Here is a 26013-nt window from a genome sequence, read left to right on the forward strand (position 1 = left end):
TAGATGTTACTACACAATATTTTCTTTGGATTTTAATATATGTGATTATTGTAATGGTTATACGTTATCTTATAGAAGCAAGAAACATCGTCCTAACAACCGCTTGCCACCACTTGCGCGTCCACCTGTCTCGTCGAGACGAGCTGTCCCTATGCGCGGACATGCTCGGAGAGTTAGTGACGTTGTTGTGGAAGAAGGAAGACCCGGACCAGCCGGTGGATGATGATGAACTGGATCCGGACGTCGATGTGCTGTGTCTGAACACCTTGGATGTATTGGTTGAGATTGTACTGCATCTGATTGGTGGGAATTCGCCTGTGCTGGTAAGTTGTTATGGTATATTTTGAATTTAAATTATAATTCTAGTGTAAATTAAATAGTGCGAAACATATGACTAAATATTGGTATCCTTTTCCAAAAATGTATTTTTCCATGACACTTACACTTGGGCTTTAAAAAATAAGATATCCTATTTCTAGGGTCCAATGGTAGCGGGTCTCCTCGGCGTAATGGAATTGCTAAAGCCGGCACACTACCAGCGTCTGTGGAGTCACCTGGCGCCGCACCCGCACGATCGTAAACCTTTGAAAGATTTCCTCATGCGAGCCTTTCTTGTCTTCCGACATTTGATTGAACAGGATGTAAGTATTTCTTTTTTTCGTAGACGGATTTATCCTTTAATAGATGATGCCCGCGACCAATTTTCAAAAATCCACCCGCCTATTGGTCACGGGTTATACCTGCGCAAGCAAGAACATTCAAATATTAAAGAAGTTCGGCGTGACCTATAATCGGTTGCGACTGAAGTCTCAAGTCAGTTTTTTTAATGTAAATAGCGAGGAAATGAGCAGGGTCGTGTCACCTGGTGTTAAGTCATTTTCGCCGCCCATGAAAATTTGCAGCACCAGAGCCCAGAGACCTCTAACTGCATTGCCGGCTTTTCATATTTTGTTGAATAACCCCATAAATATAGTAAATTAAACTAAAAGTGTAAAAAAACCACGGAATAACACATTAATCTCCGTTTGCATAATTTTGTTATCGTCTTTAAAATTACAGTAAAGTTATTTTATCTTTAAATTTGTATTGAAATACATTATGCTAATATTACTTGAACCAGTTTTGATAGCACTAATATAAATTGTATCTGCCTTTGGCTATTATAGCCTCATAGTTTCTATCTAGACTTTAATTTAACAGCGGTTATTTCAATCCTATTCTTAAAATAAATACTTATTTAATTTCGCCCTTTGTTTTTTTAAGTGTATTCTTACTCTCAGTAATTTTGTTAACAATAAAGTTGTTTAAATTAAATTAATTTTTTGTCAGGTATTCCCTTCTGACTGGATGGTACTGAGAGTTCAGAGTTGCAAAGTGTTGTTGTCGGCGTTACAAGACTTGGCTAAACCTTTATTAGAAAGATTTTTGGGTGATGAGCCGCCGCAGTTCGATTCTCAGGTAAGTTTGAATATCATATTATATTCCTTTAAAAAATCCAATATCAAACTAATTAGATGAGAAGAGTAAGTTGAATCATATCTTTACTGACATATAGTGCGTGACAGGTTGAGTTGGCAATCGATTTCTACAAACCAGCGACGAGTGCTGGCATATGCAAGGTTGAAATCGTGTTGTGTCGGCGAGTTTCTCACGAAATGCGTAATTACTCTGATAATGGCACCGATTCCGTTTTCTTTCTGTAAACTAAATTTAGAGTATCTGCATCCTTTTCTTTTTAACAATGCTAAAAAGGGACAGAAAATGAGTGCATGTTACAAATTAAAACAGTAGGCTCGCGACTGTGCGCTAAAATCACGGGTTTTACCTTCTAAAAATAAAATTTAAAACTGTCAAACTGCGTCTGTCCTTTTCATATTCCATTAGTAAGAAGAGTATGCGAATACTCTAAAATTAGGTTGTGCTCAGAATCAGTACCAATGCCTACGTAACTAGCGTATACAAAAAAATATTTTTCAGCTATGGTCTGGTTACCTGGAGTTGGGTGTGGCGTTAGTGACGGCGAGCGCGCTTCAGGCCGAGCGATGGGCGCGCGGTCCCGAACGGGCCAGTATGCGGGCCGCGGCCGCATTGCATCTACTTGCTGTGTGGACTAGATTAGGTAACTTTACCCTATGATAACATATTTTATGAGTTCACGTCATAAGGTTGATCTACACCTGCCCACGTGCATGAACTGTGGGTACACTGTGGTCTTATTAGTGGGAAGTCCCGGGTTCAATTCCTGGCAGGGGTAGGGAATTTTATAATTTCTAAATTTCTGGTCTGGCCAATGCTAGTTACCACCCTACCGGCAAAGCCGTGCAGCCAAGCGATTTAGCGTTCCGGTACAATGCCGTGTAGAAACCAAAGGGGGAAGGGTTTTATTAAAAAAACTGCCATACTCCTTCCTGGTTAGCCCGCTTCAATCTTATCCTATCTGAATAAAATAAAAAGTACACACTGCGACTCGAACACCTATGAACGCGTCACTGTCTCTATGCGCACGTCCATGTCGCAAATACTTACTCCCAATAACTCACGAACGAACGTACATAGTGGCTTGTACAACTTGCAGGCGAACCGCTCACAAACATCCGCTCGACACGCATCATGAGAACATAATATCCACGAGTACGTGGATAATAATTATGTGCTTATGATGCGTGTCGTGTGCACAGTTCATGCGCTTGCGCAGGTGTGGACACGATTACAATTTTTTTTCGGGATATCAATTTTCATGCGAAATTTTACCGTTACCGTTTGTGCTTGACAACAATCGCGTGGGTATAGTCTAAGATGAAACTCTATAAAAACATCATTTAATGGTAAACATAAAAGAGAAATGATGCTAATACGATCCCGATGCTAATTCAAGTATGCTTTTCTTTTCCTTTAAAAGAATATGGTAAAAAAGATACCCAGTGGTGTCCCATCAATTTAACTAAGAGATTTGTTTACAACCAAATTAGCACCACTGCCTTGACAATACGTACCTAATCCTTTGCGCCTTTATTTGGTTAAGTTTCTGCTTTGACAGCTTTTTGAAGTAAAATGTCTTCAGGTGCGACTCGAGAGTAATACTGGTTTCTATTTGAAAGAGTCGCCAAACAGAACAGCTGTTTAAGACCGACATCTTTTATTATTTTTGGTGTTTTAAAGTACCAAGTAAAAAGCTATAATAACAACATGATAATATGATGAAGAAAACGGCATTTCCGACTCATTTAAAAAATATATATAATTTTTATGATAGTGTTTGGTTTGGGTTCGCAATTTTTGATATGTATTTAAAATTATTTAGTAAAATCATTTTCAAAAATTAGAAGTGCCTTGCACGTTAATTTTATTTCAGTTTTCTTTTTGTAATCAATAAAGTGTTGTTTCTAAATACTTACATTTAGGTACTTTATCAGGACCGGCACAACTCCAACTAATTGGACCAGCCGTAGGGGCCCTTTTAGAAGTGACGCTCGTACCAGAGTTGCGAAGGGCTGCTTTAGGTGCTTTAGTGGCTTTGATGGCTGCTGAAAGAGCCGCTACTGGGTCCGCTAGACGAACTGAAGCAGCCTTGGTTGATAAGTTGGACTCATTGGTCGCTGACAACAAGGCTGATGACCATTACCGAAGACTATTTGATACTGTGTAAGTGATATTTTGTTTTAACGTTTTCTAGTTGTACTTGGCACGGGTCTCAATCGAATGCATAGAACTCATAGGTATTTTGAATCTCATTGTGTCTATTTAGTACACGATCTAAATGTATTGCTATCCCTTTCATAATGCTCTTTACAGAAAAGGATAGCACTAAACCGGTTTTAGACCCGTCAATTTAGTTTAGAGATTGTGAACAATAGATATTACGTAAAAGTTTAGCCCGTCCTGGCTTCACTAGTGTAGAAGAGACCAATCAACAAATTGCTAAAAACCGACAATGTATTGGGGTTCCTCTGGTGCTGCAAAGGTACATCGGTGGAGCGGCGGTAATCACTTAACATCGGGTGACCCGCCTACTCGTTTGCTCGATATTAAATATAAAAAAATATGAATCAAATAAAAACATATTTTGAAAAAAAAAACGTTTATTTTGTAAGTTTGATTTAATTATATTTTTATTAATGTTATTGCAAACACATCTTCAGGGAGCATTTGAGTTCTGTGTAAGTATTGCCCATATTTTTAATTTTTTCTTGAAACTTGAGTTATAAACTCATGAATCCAAATATATCAAAGGAAAAGGTGACTGACTGACCTATCAACGTACAGCTCAAACTGCTGGATGGATCGGCCTGAAATTTGGCATGCAGATAGATATTATGACGTAGACATCCGCTAAGAAAGGATTTTTGAACGTTCAATACCTAAAAGGGTAAAATGGGGGTTTGAAAGTGTACTCCACGTGGACAAAGTCAAGTTATGCAATAAAATAGAAGAAACAGCAGAGCAACACAATTGTTAATTACTAGCTGATGCCCACGACTTCGTACGCGTGGATTTAGGTTTTTAAAATCCTGTGGGAATTCATTGATTTTCCGGGATAAAAAGTAGCATATGTCACTCTCCAGGTCTTTAATTATACCCATGCAAAAAACGGGTACATACCACGATTAATTTGATGTTTTATTTGTTGATATTTCAACCCAATCGCACGGGTCGTGGTCCCGACATAGGATAGTTTTTCGGGATAAAAACTATCCTTTATGTTAACCCGGAGTATCAGCTACCATTGTACCAAATTTCATTTAAATCCGTTCAGTAGTTTTAACGTGATGCGCGCACAGACAGACAGACAAAAAATCAAAAAAAAATATTTTTGTGGTCTTTATCGATTATAATGTTTCCTCCGATTAAAATGTTCTAAATATATTTAATGTACAGAATTTGTCTAGTTAGAGTTTTATTCATAGAGCAGAAACAAAGAGGAGTTGGCCCAAGCAACTGTGCACTGTGATTTTCAACTAGGTCCTGACGTCATCACTGTGGGCGGGGCCTTAGTTAGTATCATAGATTATCTACGTTAGTATGCTGTCTGCGTTCGTCAGGTTCACATATATTGAGACTCGTATTATCGGTGTGTTTTCGCGTTTTTAAGAACAAAAGGATGAAGTGTTGTGTTTTATCGTGTCAAAGTTATTCAGACAGACGTTCTGATGCTATGAATGGTATCACATTTCATTTGTAAGTAATTTTATACGTAATTTCTACACTTATTGACATCTAGTGTGAGATAGCTGAACTATGTAGTGACATCAATATATCGATGTTAGGTCGCTAAGCGAGTAGTTTTGCTACTAACCCGCAGGTGGAAAATTGAGAAGTGGGCGGCGTTCCACAACCCCTCACCCCGCAAAATGTCACTCGATATTTCATAGGGAAATCTTAATACAACATCTCCTCTTTGTTTCTGCTCTATGGTTTTATTATAAAACTTAACATCAGGTGACCCACCTGCTCGGTGGCTCGCTATTTTTATATTTAAAAAATGTTTTAGGCTAATGGAGCGTGTATCGACGGAGGGGTGGCGCGAAGCAGGAGCGGCGTTTGTTGGCTGTGTGACGAGATTGTTGGAGCGACTGTTGGACTACCGCGCCGTCATGCAGGGCGCCGAACACAGGGACAAGCGCATGGCTGCCACTGTTAACTTGCTGGTAATGTGTTTTTATTGACTAGCTTATGCTCGCGACTTCGTCCGCGTGGACAACACATTTCAAACCCCTATGTCACCCCTCAGGGGTCGAATTTTCAAAAAAAAATCTTAGCGGATGCCTACGTCATAATAGCTATCTGCATGCCAAATTTCAGCCCGATCCGTCCAGTACTTTGTGCTGTGCGTTGAAAGATCAGTCAGTCAGTCAGTCACCTTTTTCTTTTATATATTTGGATTACAGCCCTACAAGCGATAAAAAAAAATCGTAGATAAGGTTTGTTTTCTCACTTACCCGCCGTAAATGTGCGAGCAGTGAGCAGATTTTCTTTGAGTGCCATCTTCTATCAGAGCTGGGCAACCACTTTATTACTACTACCCTAAAAATCAATTTAGAGCTGAGACGATATAAGATAGAAATTGTTGGGCATGGTAAGTGTTTGTTAAGGGCACGGAAAACCTATGGTCAATATTTTCCGTGACGAGAGAATAGTTTTTCTTTGTCATTATAAAGGGTTCGTAAAGGTGACTGTCAATACTGATAGAGAAATCTAATATTGTAGAAATTAGTTAAAATAAGTCTGAATTTAATTCGAAATGTACAACACTTTCAGAATTTCTACAAAAATGAGATTGATCGCAAAGAGATGTATTTGCGATACGTTTACAAACTACATGACCTCCACATAGCGACCGACAACTGGGTAGAAGCCGGCTGTACACTTTTGGTAAGTATTCTTGATCGCATGTTTTATAACTAGTACTGTACAGACACTTTTATATGGATGAGTTGTAATCCTCAAGTCTTGGAACAGTTTTACTAACTTCTGCAATCAAGTTCATATTTTTACTTAGACTAAAAACGGTAAGCAGAATGCCAAATTTGCTTAATATCATATACGCGAAATGCCGAATCGCGTAACGCCAATAAGCTCATATACCTACGCAAAATACCAAATCGCTATGATAGTAAGAAACTCATAAAAAGACAAAATTAAGCTATAAAATACAATTATTAGGGTCTACATCTCTTTTTTAGTATCTTCATATTTAAGACGCCCTGAAAATTAATTTTTCGTTATCTGTTTAAACATTTTGCGAAGCCCCCCCCCCTAGTACAAGATGCATTCTCAATTTTTATGAGAATGAAATTTTCAGCTGTATGCAGAAAGTTTAAGTTGGGATAGCGATCAAATTGGAGTAGACCCGGAACATCCTGAAGCTGTGGAGTGGAAGCGGAAAGAGGCTCTTTACAACCAAGTACTCCAGTATTTTGATCGCGGAAAGGTAAAAAGATTGCTTTGTCTTTCGAAATGTTTTAGCAATCAAAAAACTAATAAAGAAGTAAATCCAGAAGTAACAAAGGTTATTTTGGGTATATACATACATTATAGATATACCAAATTTCACTGGAACGAAGCCCGATAGATCAGCAATTCATCATGATCAACCCATGGCCGGCTCACTACAGAGCACGGGTCTCCTCTCAGAGTGAGAAGGCAGCAATCCATACTTCCATACTAATATTATAAATGCGAAAGTGTGTCTGTCTGTCTGTCTGTCTGTCTGCTGGCTTTTCACGGGTCATCCGTTCAAGCGATTTTGATGAAATTTGGTACAGAGATAGCTTGCATCCCGGGGAAGTACATAGTCTACTTTTATACCGAAAAATCAAAGTTCCCACGGGATTTTTAAAATCCTAAATCCACGCAGACGAAGTCGCTGGCATCATCTAGTTTGTAAATAAAGTTAATTTTCAGTGCTGGGAAAAAGGATTGCCCCTGCTTCGTGAATTGGCAACACTGTACGAAGTGAAACTGTGCGATTACGCACGTTTGGCGCATTGTCTGCGCACGCATGCGACTTTCCTTGACTCAGTATTGAACCAGTTGAGACCTGAACCGGAGTACTTCAGAGTTGGATTCTATGGGAAAGGCTGCCCTTTGTTTGTGAGGGTAAGTCAATACAATAATCTATATCCATACTAATATTATAAATGCGAAAGTGTGTCTGTCGCTGCTAGCCTTTCACGGTCCATCCGTTCAACCGATTTTGACGAAATTTGGTACAGAGATAGCTTGCATCCCGGAGAAGGACATGCTACTTTTTATCCCGGAAAATCAAAGAGTGCCCACGGGGTTTTCAAAACCTAAATCCACGCGGACGAAGTTGTGGGCATCATCTAGAAATATATAAAAGTAAAAGCTGACTGATCGATCTATCAACGCAAAGCTCAAACTACTGGACGAATCGGCCTGAAATTTGGCATGCAGATAGCTAATATGACGTGAACATCCGCTAAGAAAGGTTTATGAAAATACAACCCCTAAGGGAGTAAAAAAGGGCTTTGAAATTAGTGTAGTCCACGCGGACGAAGTCGCTAGAATAAACTAGTTAAGTATATAGAGCATTAGAAGTTGTCAAAGTTTCTAGACCCAGCGGTTTAATTTGTTTGTTATATTAGTCAGTCAGTATATAGAATTATAGATGCATTTATTTTACACGAGTGCCCAAAAAAACGAGTGTAATGTTTTCAAGTTTCATCTAGTGTGTACAGACTACTACTTTTATAAGGCGCCATCTCCACGGACGAGAGAATCGCGGCGATAGTGTCGCCGTGCCACCAAATTCGATACAACTCTTATAGACCAATCTCCACAGGGCGGATACTGTCGCCGACGATAGTAAGTCGGAGTCGGTCTCATTTTCAAATGTGAAAAATTACTTTTTGGCAGGACAGTCGTTTTTAATTTTTTAATTACGACTCGTTTTTGTTTTTCCTTACAGAACAAGTTGTTTGTGTACCGCGGTCAGGACTACGAGCGTATAGGCGCGTTCACTCAGCGCCTGCAGGCGGAATATGTATCTGCGCACATTCTGATGCGCAACACGCCCCCAGATGACTCCATCATCGCTGCGGATGGCCAGTGTGAGTATTATCACAGTACCGGTAAAAGAGGCACACCCCGTAAAGACGTTTAAATAAATAGTGACTTTTATTGCGACGCAATAAAGTGCAATTTAACTCGCGCAACTCTGCGAGCTAAGTACATGAATACGGTACCGCAATGGCAAACCGAAAAAGGATTCAGTAGCTCTGCCCTACCATAAGATGTCGTACAACATAACCACAATTTTATTTATCAATAGACGAGGCATGCCACGTGGATTTAGGCTTTTGAAAATCCCATGGGAACTCTTTGATTTTCCGGGATAAAAGTTGCCTATGTCAATTTCCGGGATGCAAGCTACCTATGTACTAAATCTAAATATATAAAAGGAAAAGGTGACTGATTGATCAACGCACAGCTCAAACTACTGGACGGATCGGGCTGAAATTTGGTATGCAGATAGCTATTATGACTTAGGCATCCGCTAATAAACGATTTTTGAAAATTCAACCCCTAAGGGGGTGAAATAGTAGTTTGAAATTTGTGTAGTCCACGCGGACGATGTCGCGAGCATAAGCTAGTTTCATACAAATCGGTTAAACGGATGGGCCTATAAGAATCCCGTGGGAACTCTTTTATTACCCAGGATGTAAGCTAACTCTGTACCACATCATAATCGATTAAACTTTTGGGCCGTGAAAAGCTAGCAGACAGACAGACACTTTCGCATTTATAATATTAGTATGGAAGTATGGATGGATTAAACGTATTTTAATGTAACTGTGTTGGGTCAACCATATTTGATATACATTTTAACTTTAGCAGAAACCTTGTACAGCGATAAATGTTTCACAGATATCCAAATCTGCAACGTGAAGCCGGTGACGTCACGGCGCACGTGGCCCTCGGGCGCGCCGGAGCAAGTGAAGCGCTTCTATGCGTGCAATGACGTCGACACTTTCCTCTGCGACCGACCTTTGCAGAAACCGCCTATCGATAAGGACAACGAGTTCAAGGTATTTACAGTACGCGGCCGAAAGTGATGAACATCGGCCTTTAGAACGACATTTCAGCTTTGTAGAGCGTTGTCTCTGTCACTCATACCCATATGACGTTTTGTCGGTCTCAACGACCGAGCCAATGCTGTACAAATCTGCTATCTCCTTCTAAAGATCGATGTTCATCACTTTTGGCCGCGTACTGTAATACATTAAGTAGTACTTAACCAAACAGAAGTGCAGCCTACACGTCTGCCACATTTATAAGACGTATATATGGGAAGCAGTTGATATCGTTCAACCGTAAGAAAAGGAAGATTTTTTTTCTGCTGGTATTATCCCCGGGGCTACCCATCTAATGTGCTCCGTAGAGAAAACTTCTTCAGAGAGATTGAAGTCCTGTGCGTTGCCTCGTCCCCCCATTTTAATTCAAAGAAATTAGGTCGCAACTCGACTCCTGTTTAGATTTTACACTATTTTATCAGATTCTCTTATTGCCTCACTTCAAAGCAATCAACGCAATGGTCTCTGATTTTTCTGATCAGCATCTGGTATTTGTTTTACAGAGTTTATGGATAGAAAGGACAACCTTAGTTACGGAGAATACGTTACCGGGCATACTGAGATGGTCCGAAGTCATGTCCAGATCTATGGAAGAAATTCCTCCTGTAGAAGTATGTATAAGTTAAAGTTATTTTTGCTATAAATAATGATTCTCCTTCTTCTTCGACTTTTGTTGTTATTTGTTCCATTAAATATGATACTTGAGCAAGGGTTTTGTTTAAATATATTTTTAAGTATATTTGTACTAGTCTTCTAAAAGGCGTTCTCGATATCTATCCAACGCTTTCTTGGCTGACTGCTAGTTTTTCCCCTAAAATGAACTTAATTGATTCTGATTTTTAGTGTTTTCTGGACATTATATTCCAAATAGGCACTACTGACTATTATTCCTTTTTAGTTTGCCTGTGAAACCATGGAAGCCACGGAACGCGAATTACGTAGTCTCATATCCCAATACACTGCCGACCCAACACAAAACATCAATCCCTTCTCAATGCGACTACAAGGCACGATAGACGCCAACGTACAAGGAGGCATAACTAAATACGAACAAGCCTTCCTTACTGCGGAGTTTAGCAGAAACGCTACGCCCAGGGAAGCGGCCGCCGCGGCTAAATTGAGGAGGTTGATATCTTCGCAGTTAGCTGTTGTTGAAGCGGGGTTAGCTTTACATGGTCGGTTAGCACCGGAAGAAGTCAAGCCGTTACATAGGTAAGATATACCATCTTTTCTTCTCTGAGAGTCACCACCTATCGAAGGTTGACCACTTTATTTACCGCCCGCGCCGCTCTAACAGTGACATCGAACTCGTATTAAACCACTGGCGAAGGTTCTTAAGCCAGGATATTATCCTTTTTCGACCAGGTATTCGTTTGCCCTCCCATTCATCTACCACATTATACAGCTCTAATGAGCTGGTAGTTATTATTGAAATGACGAGCCTTCCTATATCTGGAGTTCAATAGAAACGCTACGGCCAGAGAAGCGGCAACTTCAGATAGGACTACTTGGTTTGCGAGCATTTTACTTAACTCCAATGTAAAGGCTATGTATTTCAAAGACATATCATGTAATTTTAAATTATGTATTGCAGGCGACTAGTGGAACGCTTCACCCAACTGAGGCAGAATCTTGGACCCGGTCTAGCGCGCGCTAGACGGCAGCTATCCGAAAGTATTGTCAAGTAAGTAAGTCATTCGTACAGTACCGCAAATGGTCGCAAGAACATTAGTTTGATCCCTGGAGCATTTTTCAGTACTATGTAGATCGTAACTCGATTTTAAGTAGTATAAAAGTCGGCCATTTTACGTTAAGTGAGTTCCGTAAAAGAGTTGCTAATTTTATATTTAACCGACCTTCAAAAAAAGAAGGTTCTCACTTCGTTTTATCTTGCAGCACGCCATTGCCTCCAGTGCCAGCGTTGGATAAACGATCGCTTAGTGTCCAACAAAGTGATGGGTACTATGAAGAAGGGCATCTTTACAACAAGCCTATTGTAAGTGAGGATGAGGTCTAACACTCATGAGGATGATGTTCACAGGTTGAAGAGTCTTTTAAATCTTCAAAAAATCAATTTTCTTTCAGTATTCATTAGAAGACACCCTGGACCAGCAGAGCATAATGTCTAGCAGTCTGCCCGTGACCGACAATAGGGATTGTCCTGACGACAACTCAATGATCAAATCGGCGCCGCCTTTGCCTTGTAGACCCAAATCTGGGGACCCAAGAAGTCCTACAAGACCGCCTTTGGAAAAATACCGGTAAGACGAAGAGATTAATTTTTTCTTGTAAAAAAAATCGCTAACCTTGTACCTATTTGGTGGTACGAAGTGAATGTTTACGTCGGGAGCGTCTATTCGGCCGCGCATTGGTTCGTTCAATCGACATTTATTTTCGCGGACTATAAGCAAGAGCAGTACAACCATGTATACTCATGCACAGACACAGCCCCTTCACCATCGCATTTTACGTAAAAAACTAACACAGGTGCAAAGTCCAAAATTCAATGCTAAAAGATGTGTAAGGCATTCATCTTTGCGTAGCAACCTAGGTTTTGGGCTTTAAATTGATTGACGTGTACCGCACTGTCAGGGGCCTATCACGGTCTACGATACTTTGACAGCTAGAATGTGACGATCACAATGGTTCACTATTGACTCCAATGCATTGTTGCAAAAAGATGCCCATTTTAGAAAATCATAACAATAATTGAGATTGTAATACCGCTTTTACGGAATCGACCAACAGTGTCCATGTCTCTGTTCTTTCTTTGATTTAAAGAAACTGGTCATTGATCGGACAGGGAGATCTAGCAATCATTATTCTGTTTCATTGCAGCGACGTTGTGGACGAAGAAGTGGAGACCCGTCGTCACAGCCGCGCCTCTTGGAGTGAGCCCGGTGACGCCCCGCCTCTGCCTCCACGTGTCTCTGGTACGTCATCTAATCTAATCTAAACTATTCCACGGCTGGGCAAAGTCCTCCCTCCGAGTTTTCCACAGCTCCCTATACTGTGTTTCTACAACGGCGCAGAACTATACGGCTATAAGGGCGATTACGCATTGCATCCGATCCGAATCCGTGAAAATACGTTCCGAAGTAATCATAGAACAGTTTGTATGGCAACTTACGCACTAGCTCCGACTTCCGTCATCCGAGTTTTCTCCGACACTAGTGAAAATATTTCGGATATTCCTCGGATTCAAATCTGACATATGGCGCAGATATGTCAAAGATGTCCCACTGAATAGCTTGGATTTCGTTCAGAGATCTGATTAGATATCGGATGAGTGCGTAACCGCTTTTAGTGCTCTTCGAGGCATAGGTCTAACATTGCTAAACTCCCAACGGGCTGTTAATAAGAATTTCTTAACAGGAAACCCTAATAGCTTTTGACCCGGACCTCGTGACCCGAATACCCCTAAACGCTAAACCAACAAGTCAGTCAAGTCTTCCGCTATTTTTTCGGCTTCAGTGACATAAGACACCGACCTCAATCGTATATTATATTAATATTGCAAATTAAATTGCATTTAGACAGCACTTTCATGGACAACCGCAAGTTTTACAGTAGTGCTAATAATTTATTTCCAGGGGATAAAAGGTCATGGGGCGAGGCGCCCGCAGTGCCTCGTCGCGCAGGGCGAGGCGCGTGCGAGGAGCGCGACTCGGGCGTGAGTGTGGACGCACACCATTACACCAACGCGGACGACCATCGACACAACCACGGTATGTTATGCAAGCTTTTATTTTATGAAGGATGCCAATGGGACTCTTTTTAAAAATAAAAGAATATTAGCCATGTTAAATGACTACTATTCCCCTTTCCTCTCCAACTAAGCGTCAAGCTTGTGTCAGGAGTAGGTACGACAATAGTGCAACGGGCGAAGTTTGAACCGTCGACCTTTCGGTTTTCAGTCCACTCCTTTACCTGTTGAGCTATTGAAGCTCAAATTATCTCTCTATTAGTAAGCCTCCGCTGTCCGTCCGTCTGTCTGTCAGCGGGCTGCGTATCTCATAATTGCAATTTTTTTTATTCCAATTATGGTTCAGAGTGTTGCTAATGCCGGTATAGTAACAAATAACATTTTTTTTTAAATAGCCGCCATTAAGATTTATAAAAATTAAAAAGTACATAGAGTTATGCCTTGTACGATAGTACGGAACCCTTCGTGTGCAAGTCTGGCTCGCACTTGACCGGTTTTTAGGGTTAACGGCTTTTTAGCGTAAGAACGGCACCAAAGTACAGAGAGAGAACCAATCTTATGTTTTGAATTTGTTTTAGATTTTGAGCTGGTAGAATCGCTCCGCTACGAGGAAATGATCTCAATAATGTCCGAGCCCCTGCACGTGGACGAGGGGGAGACTCCGCCCCCCATCCCTCCCAAAGGCCTCGGCCACCTCAGCAGCTTCGACTCCGGCCACCACGAGAACGGCGAGTCACATTGCTAACAATTACCCACCCGAGATTTCTTTCATGACGACTGGGTCAAAGGCACAATGACGCAATATTTTGTATTGGACTTTTAAAAGTGTATTCGTACTACGAGGAGATAATCTCAATGATGTTTCAGCCCCTGCACGTGGATAAGGGGGACGCTCCCCCCCCATACCCTCTCAAATGCCTCTGCCACCTTAGCAGCTTCGACTCCGGCCAGCCACTGACGCCGTATTTTGTTAAGAGATTTTCACCCTCCACTTCCACCCTCGTATTAAGATGCTGCTGCCAAACTCCCTTATTATCAATGGGACACCAAGGGCTATCTACAGCCATAGCCGCGAGTGGAAGCTGTGGACAAAATGTTGTACAGGTAAAAACTAATAAGAACAGATATTAGTGCGCAACCGTCTATACAATGTCTTATTTGCCTGGGTACAGTATTTTTTTACCATGATCTTTTAACCGTATTTATCTAATACAATTTTGAAGGAGTTTTTAATACAATTTTAAATGCTAATAAATATTATGTCAATGTGTATTTGACGAATTTTTTTATCAATGCCTGTTAAACTATTGCGTGATAGGGTGATCGAGAAAATGTTTATCGTATTGACAGGATCGCAATGTATCCGGATTTTCCGGAAATCCTGCGACCCAAGAATCGCGATACGGTATTGATAGTAAAACACCCCTCATAACTAACATGATATAATATGTATTTTATTAGTTGAATTATTACAATCGTTTAACCTTAATTTTAGTAAGTACAAGAAAGTACATGAATAGTAGCATCTATATTTTTATAGTGGTAGACAACTATTATTTAAGTAAATTTTTAACGCGTAAAGCATTTCATATACTATAATTCATTTGACCTCTATGAAATAAAAGTTAGGATAAAAGCCGTAGCAGCTTAAATGACGTATTAGAAATTAGAATCATTTTTCATTTGCTGCTAGATATTGATGATACATATGAGTTGAAAGCAAATTACTGTTTTCCTAAGAAATTAAACTGAAGAATCGATTTACACTCTAACCTTTTTAAAAGATCTATTCATAGGAAAAGGACGGAAGTTTGCGTGTAAATCGTCTTCTCTGGCCACATCGAATTGTTACGAACACTTGCTAAAAACTAGTAGCAAGAAAGTTATTAAGGAAAATTGCTATAACAATCGTTTAAGGTCATTTTTGAGAAAACTATTTATTAATTTGCGCGTTAAATTGCATATCATTTCATTTATATACTTAGGTTAGTTGTTAGAATTAAGGTTGACAAATTAATGAATTTATTTTTACTTTTATAATTTCTTCATGCATTTAGTTTTACATCGGGGCCATATTATAAAAGGTGATAAATGTTTTATAAGTATAAAATCATACTGACAACCAAAAGCATGCGTAGGTATAATTTTCAAACAGTTTTTAATCAAAAAACTATTTAGCTTTTTATACTCAGTATCAATGAAACTTGATACAATAATTATTTTCTATGGTTTTTTTTGTATACCTAAAACAAAAGTTATTTTTTATAGTATTTTAATATGTTTCAAATAACTACTTGAAATCGGTGATAATTATGTGTCAAAGTATAATCAAAGTTTTATTTTCATAAAATTAATTATTTTTTTAAATGAGTATTTTTTGTATGCGTAATTTTTTCAAAAATTTTCGACATTTGAATTATTATTTATTTTAGGTATTATTATTATGTATATTACCTAAGTCGAAAAGTCCTATCGACGTGCTAACTTTAGTACGATTTTGATGGCTGGCCAGTAAAGCTCGCAGTAGATTATCGCAAGACCACGGTTTGATGCGCCGAAAGACAGGCTCGCGAGTCGCGACTCGTCAGTGTAGTTTGATATTTGGCGTGATGCCAAACAAAACTCTTTGACTCGATTGTTTAACAGGATTCACAATCGAGCCTCTAACCGAAACCGAGAGTAAAACCGCTCTCATCTCTACTGCGAGCTCATGGCTCGCTCGTCGACCAGACTTTACATATAAATGTAATTTTATAATTCGCGATATTTTTAAACGTGATGTATTCTTTATTTTTTTAAAGTATTTTTACAAGCGCAAGCTTTTTTGGCGAGTGTTAATTTTTGATAACAATTTGCTTCTTATCTTATTGCTCAACATGTTTTTGGAATACTGGGGAATATGTCACGCACAGTTTATTTTAAAACACAACGGAGCTTAAGTAAATTTTAACTTTGTAACTTAATCTTTGCTTAAGAAATTAAAAAAAAAACTTTTACAAGAAGTATGGATCAGTTTCACGCCATTGAAAAAAACTATTTTGTCTTTATATTAACATCATCTAATTTTTTTCTATTAAATTAATAGAATAAAGATAAAATCGCTTTATCAAATGATTTTAAATGAAAAATGATTTTATCTTTATTCTAAGTTCATAAATGACAACAAATAATCACGTAACAAAACTGTTTTAATTGATAGTTTAAGATAATGTATAAAACATACGCGAAATCCTGTTTTGCTGAAAATTTTCATTAAAGTAGGTTTAATTGTAACAGTGCAATTTTAATTAAGATTCATATAAATCGTTCATTAACTACTATACCGTTATTACATTGTAGTTATACAAAATATGTTCGCAGCTATTGAAGCTGTAGTTTAAATTTTTTCGAAATATGGCTTTAACTCCATGATCTCTTGGTTTAAAACTTCAATGCAATCTTAAACATGATAGTAATTAATTAAAACTATAACTTTTTAAATTCCACGCGAAGTTTTACATTTCATAACTATTTTTGTCTTATATTTGAGACATTTGTTTATTAAATACTAAAATAAAATAGCTTTAGGGATCGTTTATTCCGGATGTTGTCTTTCATACAAGTCTTTCCAATAACCAAGTGATATTTTTCAATTTTACACAAAACTTTTTAAAATTATGTATTATTAAATAGATCTTAAATCTTAGGTGATAAAGTCACATTTCCAACGAACAATTTCTGAAATGTTTTTAGCTATTATATTTAATGTTTAATCATATTAACCTACTAGTAATTATCGTTAGGGCTTGTTTACCTTTGTATTTTAATCATGTAGTTACGTGTTGATGAAGATTGTGAGGTAGGCACTGTTCGGAAACATTAAAGGTATAGTGCAAACAAAACTAGTACCGTATCGTGAAACGACAGAGGGCGATCCGAGTGTACATCTACTTTATAAAGAAGTAAAGTTTGTGAATTTGTTGGGGTAATCTCTGGATGAAGCAATTAAAAAAATATTTCACTGGTAGTAATACTTTTGCAATGGTTATAGACTTTATTTTTGTTTTTTTTTTCTAAAGGGAGCTTATATTATGTCATAAAAAAAACGTAAATGAAGGGGAGGTATGTAAAAGAGTGTTATGAGTGTTGACGCCAAAAGAGCATCGCTGTGCGAATTTTCTTTTATAGCTCTTATTGCTGCGACGAACTATATTGATATAAGTATGAATTGAAACTATTACTTTTTTAATAGGTTCTTTTTAGAATTTATAATAAGTGACTTTATGTTTCCAAATAGTGTCTCGCTAAACAAAAGTGTTGAGTTACCTAAGCATCTATAATTTCGACTGATAATTATTATACTATAGTTAAGTATTATTGAATTTACGTATAGTTTTCATTATAACATCGTACTCATATACGTTCCGTGAATATGTCTCACTAGTTGTAGTCGATTATTGTATGTATATTATACCATTAAATGTACTAATTACTATTGACGCGCGAGGTAATGTTCTCCTGACAGAGTTTCGGCCATTACAGCCAATTTCAACGGAGACTATCCATACTATCCAACAGTCTGAGCAAAGTTAGAGTACGCTCTTAGCTCGTAGATACGTAAGACGTCGTTGAAATGCAACAGCGGTATATAGCTGAATTAAATCTCTCTCGTTTTAACTTAAACTTTAGTCTGAGCAAAGTTTCAAAGTGCTCTCCATAGATCTCAGCCTTAGTCTGCGGCCCAGGTGGAAGTGGGTGCGCCCTGCGGGCCGGCCAGCGTGTAGAAAAAACCTAATATTTACTAGAAATTGGAAGGAAGACGCGCGGACGTGTCCTAATCGACAGCGGATGCCGAGCGGTAGGCTATCTCTGCAGGACGCACACGCTCCCAGCTAGGCCACGGACTAAGGACAGTAGGTATTCCTTACAGCCCAACTTCAGGCTGCTACTGATAATTTTTTACTGAAAACAAAAGCAATAACTTTTTTAGCCCGAACTGAAGGCTCGAATCTCAGGGCCTCATGATCTGTCGCTGAATAAGCTACCCAATAGACTAGGAGAGTAGAATCTAGCCAATGAAAGATAAATGATTTGCTAGGAAAAACTCCAAAACATATTGGCTAGGTGACTCCGACTATAAACCTATTTATATTATTTCAGTAAGAGTAATTTATCGTTCCCTACATGTTCACAATTTCACAAGTTGTATCAGCGCATTCCTCAGGATGGCATCTATCTCGCGCGGTATCTATTGTAATCCTACCAAAAATGTTTTCGACTATTTTCATAACGTATTAATTCAAATGGAATTGTATAATTATTGTTTATTTATTTCGTCATTATATTATTATTATTATTTAAAAAAATGCCTGGCTCAGTAATGTACTCTGCAGTTCGTTTATGTTTGTGATGTATTGTCAGTGAATAAAGCGATTTGATTTCCTATTCACTTTAGTTCAAGTTCTAATCAATAAATTTTTAGGGTTCCGTATCTCAAAAGAAACGGAACCCTTATAGGATCACTTTGTTGTCGTGTCTGAGCGTCTGTCTGTCTGTCAAGAAACCTATAGGGTACTTACTTCCCGTTGACCTAGAATCATGAAATTTGGGAGGTAGGTTAGGCACACGTAAGTGGAAAAATCCGAAAACTGGGAATTTGTTTTTACATCACAAAACAATTTGAATGTGTTCATGAAAAAATAATTAGTGAAACAGATAAAGGGTATTATATGAAAGGGTTTTACCTGTATATTCTAAAACTTTGTGTATGAAATGATAATACAGTTCTTGATTTATCGTGCAAAATGTCGAAAAAATACGAGTGTAGTACGGAACCCTCGGTGCGCGAGTCTGACTGGCACTTGGCTGGTTCCTTTTTTACTTTGACCGGATAAGAGTTTTGACTATAACATAGCTCCCGATAAGGGGTGATTTTTCAATCGCCAAGTATACATGATTTTTCTCGCAGTATTTGAAATTTCTCGTAGGTACCTTTAGTTTGTGATGGTTCCCAGAGCTTTCAAATAAACCTTTATAGGTAGAAGACGATTGAAGGTCCATAGTTCTTATAGGTTCTTTTATATATTGTTCACTGACAATACAGGAATGTATGATGAGTGATGACCACCAAAAGAAATCGTTAAGTACAAAGCAAAGCGGTTAGCCGTAGTAAGTTAATCGCTGAATACTAAAATGTAAGCGTATGCAATTTTAATAGAAAATGTTAATGCAGATGGACGAAATAAATATTTAGATGGAAATTCTCAATTGTGTTATTTAATGTCATACCTTCAGGCATAATGTATAACTAACTGAGTAAGGTTCCTGCGGTAGGTAGTGGAGTGGCGCGGGAGGGATGTAATGACGAAACGGGAGAGCTCAGTGATTTGTCAACTTGTGGCAACTGTTACCTCCCGAACCACTGCACTACCGCAGAAGCCTCCCCAGTTATGCGTTATACCATTACTCAGATTCTGGGAGGAAAGGTTGAATATAACTTAATCTAGAACAGCTTGTGTAGGATGCTACGTCTCGACTACCATGGAAAGCCGAATCTGTTGAGAAGAGTGCAAGAAACTTAACAGTCTTTAGAAATTAAACAACTAGTCTATTTTTCAATCCCAGAGACTAAATATGACAGCTAGAAATGTCAAACTTAAAATTAATGATACCATTTTAACAAGTACTTAATTTAGTGTTGTCCTCATGGTTCCGGTTCATATTAAAATCGTTAATAAAATAGTATTTTGTGCATAGCGAGTAAATTAAACACGAAATTTGTGATTACGAGATCAAAAAGTAGCACTAATCACATATTGTATGCATCACTATGATCCCTCCCAGTGTTGAGGACAATACGCAGAGAAACTTTCAGCTTTTATAAAATAAGGAAGGTCTGACACGAGCTGGCTCTCTGTATTAGGTATTATTTCTAAATGGATTCGTTTGTAAATAGATAGATAGGTAGGTACAATGATAAGATCGCATGACAACGCGCCGACGGCATTTTTGAAAATTTTATACTCACTTAGTTACCTTATAATAGGCTAGTTAGTAAGTTAAGTAGGTCTTAAATGGTTAATATTTGTCCTATTAGATCAAAAAAATTAACACTATATTTTTTTGCGCCCTAAAAACCGTAAAACTTTAATTTAAAAATATATTTTTCTTAGACAGGTGAAAACACTGTCGGCCATGTTTGGCCGATAGATTATCTGTGCTCTGACGTCATGCATTTGTAAACAACAGCATAACCTCCCAAAGTTTAATAAACATGACTTCTATACTAGTTTACATGAAAAATATAGTAATTATCGTTATTGTATCATCCGAGAATGTAAAAACGCATCGATAAAGACCACAGGAAAGTTGTGGATTAGAGTGCCCAGTGAAATAAATATACGTAACACGCGAAGACTTGCTTAAAGGGATCCTATATCAATAACGACTGCAACCCAAATTTATTTTTGCAAAGATCACTTTGTTGTAAGTCTTACTTAATAACTTATTCAATTTATAAAGAGAAAACGATAATTTTTTACGTTTACTATGAGTTTTTAGAAATATATAAAAACTAGCTTATGCTCGTGACTTCACCCGCGTGGACTTCATAAATTTCAAACCCCCATTTAACCCACTCAGGGGTGGAATTTCAAAAAATCCTTTCCTAGTGGATACCTTCTCTTTACCTACAAAGAACACACCCACCAAATTTCATGTATCTAGGACCAGCTGTTTAGATGTTTAGGCTGTGCGTTGATATATAAGTTAGTCAGGAGGACTTGAAATTTTATATATATGGATACTACGTTAGTCAATAGGGATGACATTTGTTTGTTTACATGTTTGTTTGACGTCACATCATGGCTGACAGCGTTTTCTGAGTTTCAAATAAAAATAAAAACTGTATTTTTTTAAATTGGATTTATATATCCATCCTGCGTTTTTAATAATTGTTATTGATATATTTCGTTGTCTTAAGCAAAATACTATAATAAATAATCATTTATTGGACGAAATTAGATATGAGTCAAGTAGCCTATTATATCAAGCATTATCTTAAAAAGGTAAACAAACAACCAGAAAGTGCTGGCTGAATAGGTATAAAATAATTGGCCACTAAATGGCTAAAACGATGTGGAAATGATGAAGTTAATATGACAGCAATTGCTAGTGTCAAAGATTTGTCAAAGGCAAAATATAAATCGCTGGGTTTATTGGAATTTATCCCTTTTTTCTCGATCTGGTTGCATACGATATTGTTCTACTTCCTAAGGTATTTTCTGAGAGAAGAGACCCTACAAACTAAATACAAAATGGCTGTTGCATTACCAATGGAGTCTAACCCTGAGACTATGAATAGATACCTTCAAAAACTAGGGGTTTCAAATAAATGGCGTATGGTAGACGTTATAAGTTTGGAGGAGGATGCCTTGAAATGGGTGCCGCGACCCGTACTAGCCGTCATACTGCTGTTTCCACTCTCCGAAAGCTACCAACAACATCGAGCTCAGCAAGAGAGTGAACTGCTTAAGAAAGGACAGCAAGCTCCCAAAGATGTGTTTTACTTGAAGCAAGTCCTAAGCACCGTTTGTGGAACCATTGCCTTGGTACACAGCATTGCAAATAACACCAATAAAATCGACCTTGAAGACGGACTCTTGAAGAATTACATAAATGACGCAAAAGGGCTAGATGCTGCAGGCAAGGGGGCTCTTTTAGAGAATTCTGTTAATATTTTGCAAGCTTATAAGGAGACTGTTGAATCAGCTGACCAAGCAGCGGGCGAGGAAAACGAAACAGTGAATAATCACTTTGTAACGTTCATTCATAAAGATGGAAATCTTTTCGAGTTGGATGGATGCAAGTCTTCGCCTATCAACCACGGACCGACGACTGCTGAACGACTCCTGGAAGACGCTGCGAAGATATGCCGTGAGTTCATTGCGCGGGAACCAGATAACATTGGTTTTAATGTGGTAGCGCTTGTTCCTAATCAATAAACTCTGTTTTCTGTTTATTTATCTCGATAATGTGGCTAATTCCGTTGTACACAATCTCTAAACTAAACTAAAATGGCACGTCTAAATCTATTGCTATCCCGTTCATAATGTTGCTTGCGGAAAAGGATAGCACTTGATTTAGAGCTGTTAATTTAGTTTAGTTTAGAGATTGTGTACAAGAGAATCGGCCCTAATGTTGACCTCTAATAAAACTTTTTTGTAATTCCTTGTTTAATTTTAACATAACTTGTACCATCTGGCATCATTTATATGTTTAACTTAAAAATAGCCTTTAATATCAGGTAATAAGTAAGTAGGAATAAGAATTTCCGAATTGTTTCACAATAAACAAATCCTCTTCCTTCGCCAGATTCGCAGCGTTCACGTCTCAATTAAGATATCGGCGCACTCTTGCTACACAGCTCCCGCATGCCTTCTTAAAATCCTCTATCTTCGGAAACTAATTAAAAATTCGCCTCGCCTCCGTAGCCTTGTGTTCAATTGGGACGATATAACTTCATTTATAAACGAGCAATCTTGTCCAAGATAAGGGCTGGCGAGAAAACAACGAAGAGCACAACTCGCCACACGCGTCCGCGACGCAACCCGACAAAAAGAAAACTCAAACAAACAACCTCAAACTTTTAAATGGAACGCGAGCGACTCCACCGCGTTAACTATGCCGATACTGGGAAGGACGCGACATCGGTAAGTCACGTCACCTAATAAATGACGACGGCCCAGAAATAAATATATAATATTGTATTTGTGTAAATAAACAAAATAATGCGACGGGAACCCGAAATGCTTTAAATATTCAAATGAAGCGAGCCGAGGTGAAATACGAAGGTGCTCTCGCTCGAGTTGAGCCCAATTAAATCGGTGCCACTGAGGTAGAAATTAAAAACAAAAGGAGGATGATGGGGGTCCGGCGCGCATTTTTCTCATGAGTATTATTAGCGCGATGTCAACCCACAAAAAATGGACTTAGAGCCTTGTCGTGCCCGTGATCATTATCGATAACATCCCGCGTTTTGTATTGTTTTGATAAGTGTGATGCTGTTTCGTTGAGACGTTTTGTTGACATTTACATTCACCCTACACAGATGATCGATTCGGGGGTAAATTAATTTGAAGAATCCTTTTAAATTGCATTTTTTTTTTAATTTTTCGACGCTCATTACTCAAATACGAAATACACTGTCAATCACAACATCGAGCCGAGTGTCCAACAAAACCTCAAACAGCATCGGGCACGGTCATTACTCACAGCGGGGCTGGTGAGAACAGAATTAATATTTGCCTATAAATCAATTACAGACGTGGCGAGTCCGCTTAGCGCTCTATTATTGTACCTTTCTTTAAGGTAATGATAAATTATCTACAAAGGTACGAACAGGTACCTACGTAGGTACCGAGGACCTATCTATGTGCAATACGTGCTTACATTCACTTACAATTCTTAGACTGTTGCCACAGCCAAGGTTTCACCTTGCAATTGTTGTACGAACATTTGAAATCTCATAAATCTTACATTAAGACATTAAAATACTGCTACAATGGAAAACAATTGGTTTCAAGTGAGCAATAAAATAAATAGTACCTATTAGATACAAGACACAAACTCAGAAATTGAAAGTTGCATTGGTGTTCTTTTTTGCACGCTTGTCGTTTAAAAATTTCAAAGTCAATTTTCTTAAAAACTTCATACCTACTTGTACAGTAGGTACCATTACGATAAGATTCATTAACACCCGTCGCGACCTCCATCCGCGAGCTCGATTTATTCAAACAAAATACATTTATTTTAGACAATGAGGATCTAAGTGCTTATTGGAGATTGCCTCTTACTACTAACACTAAATTAATTTTACCCAAAACTACGCTTACATTGCTCGTTGACTAGATATTATTCTAACAAGATGTAAGAGAAAAAGTAATGTATGATTCTTAGTTGGTATGATGGAAGATGTTTGAGTGTGTAAATGATGAGTGGTCGTGGGGAACTCGACGGGGGTGCCGCGGCGGCCTACCGACGCTCATCACTATTCAATAAGTTCCATTTATTGAAATTACATAATTTGTGTGTGAATAATGACGAGTGTGATGGATCTTCGTGGGCGATGTGATCGACTTAAACCCGATTAACTTTTGACCGGCGGACGATATTAATAAGCTGTCTATTCAACACTGCATTGCACTGCATTCATGCTTAAAGTGTTCCACTTGAGCCCCATTCAGTTTCCATCAATGTTTACCAACTAAGTATCTCTATTTTTCTATAGGTAGGTACAACTTTCATTTCTTATTCCGAACGAACTACTAAAATTATAAAAACTATCCTTTCCATTCCGTAGTTTCAGCACTTTCAGCGTTATGCACGCACAGACAGACATTATCTACACCATTTATATTTTTACCTCATTGCAACGAAGAACAAAAAGGTATACCTACTAATTCGATTTCGATAACTCTTTCTCAAATAGGCAGCTCTCGCATTAATAACCTTCAAACGACGAATTTCAATATAGTAGGTACGCAAAAGCTCGAGATGGCAATCGGGTTATGAGGCGGGGAGACGCCCCGTACACCCGCACGTCACCCGCGCTGTCCCTCACCGGATACGCGCGGGTGTGCGGGGCATCCCCACTCTGATTATTGCCATCAGGACCTGTCGCGTACCTACTATAGCTACATTACTATCTAGTTATCTACATATTATTTAGCAACTCATAGACATTCCCAAAACTAAGCTAACTTTAAAATTGAATAGAGTACCTACCTAAGTTTTTACACAATAATAGATAATAATATGTACCAGTAGGTACCTATCGACCATCTAATGCTACAAAATATAAACTCCTTGTATGCTTGTTTATTTGTCAGAAAATAGAAGCGGACCCAATTAGAAGGGTCTTATTTAATGAGATGGAAATAGAGTGGCGTTTAGCCGCAGTCTTTAGCTAGACTTTGTTGATTTATATCTTCGGATAGCATACCCACCTTATAATTATGGTAGGTACTTACTAAGTTTGTGATTTTTTGAGAAAACCACTTCATGGAGCAAACATATCTATACTTAGGAAAAGCTTCATTCGGTACATTTTTCGCCACGCCGCGCCGCTCTGAGTTCGTGTTTGTTCGGACTAATATCAGAAACTATCTCCAATCTAACTACTTACTGTACGCATTTTCATACGGTTTTCACCAATAGAAAAAGGGATTTCCTAGGAAGGTTATAATTCGTCGTCGGTGGCTATAATTTATGGACATTTTGCGAAAATAAGCTACTTACTACCGGTATGATGATAATCCGGTATTTGACAACTAGTCAAATCAGTCACTTTTTATCAAACGTCAAAACGCGCGCTTAGTATGCGAAATTCTATGAAATGCCGGTATGTGACGTCATTCATTTGAAGTGCTTTTTTTAGTTTAATCGATAATTTAAAATGGTTGTCACACATAAAACTAACAAAGAATGTGGAATTTACGTATTTTGGAAGACGATCTATTTAATGATCAATGAGAAATAAGTAGGTATAGGTAATTTATTTTTGACATACTTAGTCAAATACCGTGAAGTCCGAAAAATCGTCCCATGTCCAGGCTTCCGTGCGTGCGCTGCGTACAGTACCTACGTGGCAGAAAGTAATGTACATCGGCCTTTAGAATGACATTTCGGCTTTGTAGTTGTGTCTTTGTCACTCGTACCTATATGACGTTTTGTCGG

The 26013-nt window shown here is 38.4% G+C and overlaps 2 protein-coding genes across 6 annotated transcripts in view; both read left to right on the top strand.

The window, feature by feature from the left end:
- spg (dedicator of cytokinesis spg) overlaps window positions 1-15457 on the top strand; it is a 75769-nt gene extending 60312 nt beyond the window's left edge. The window contains exons 18-38 of one of the 5 annotated variants that reach the window (XR_011236799.1): window positions 76-323; window positions 480-641; window positions 1330-1458; window positions 1978-2119; window positions 3402-3642; window positions 4140-4157; window positions 5489-5645; window positions 6256-6369; window positions 6800-6928; window positions 7402-7596; window positions 8429-8570; window positions 9388-9548; window positions 10097-10204; window positions 10492-10805; window positions 11188-11277; window positions 11490-11589; window positions 11679-11854; window positions 12432-12526; window positions 13187-13321; window positions 13878-14132; window positions 14185-15457. Coding sequence is in view for 4 of the 5 variants with exons in the window: in XM_069498935.1 (XP_069355036.1) it covers window positions 76-323; window positions 480-641; window positions 1330-1458; window positions 1978-2119; window positions 3402-3642; window positions 4140-4157; window positions 5489-5645; window positions 6256-6369; window positions 6800-6928; window positions 7402-7596; window positions 8429-8570; window positions 9388-9548; window positions 10097-10204; window positions 10492-10805; window positions 11188-11277; window positions 11490-11589; window positions 11679-11854; window positions 12432-12526; window positions 13187-13321; window positions 13878-14044 (3023 nt within the window). In the remaining variant the exon portion in view is untranslated. Of the gene's footprint in view, window positions 1-75; window positions 324-479; window positions 642-1329; window positions 1459-1977; window positions 2120-3401; window positions 3643-4139; window positions 4158-5488; window positions 5646-6255; window positions 6370-6799; window positions 6929-7401; window positions 7597-8428; window positions 8571-9387; window positions 9549-10096; window positions 10205-10491; window positions 10806-11187; window positions 11278-11489; window positions 11590-11678; window positions 11855-12431; window positions 12527-13186; window positions 13322-13877 lie in introns of all 5 variants that reach the window. The other 4 variants (XM_069498935.1, XM_069498936.1, XM_069498937.1 and 1 more) reach the window with 4 other exon arrangements.
- Window positions 15458-21544: 6087 nt separating this feature from the next.
- Window positions 21545-22307, top strand: LOC117982100 (ubiquitin carboxyl-terminal hydrolase-like). The gene has a single exon (XM_034968386.2). It carries the CDS (start codon window positions 21594-21596, stop codon window positions 22278-22280), a length of 687 nt encoding a protein of 228 aa, XP_034824277.1. The 5' UTR covers window positions 21545-21593; the 3' UTR covers window positions 22281-22307.
- Window positions 22308-26013: the final 3706 nt, after the last annotated feature.

Source organism: Maniola hyperantus, chromosome 5, assembly GCF_902806685.2.
Source record: "Maniola hyperantus chromosome 5, iAphHyp1.2, whole genome shotgun sequence".
Taxonomy (NCBI): domain Eukaryota; kingdom Metazoa; phylum Arthropoda; class Insecta; order Lepidoptera; family Nymphalidae; genus Maniola; species Maniola hyperantus.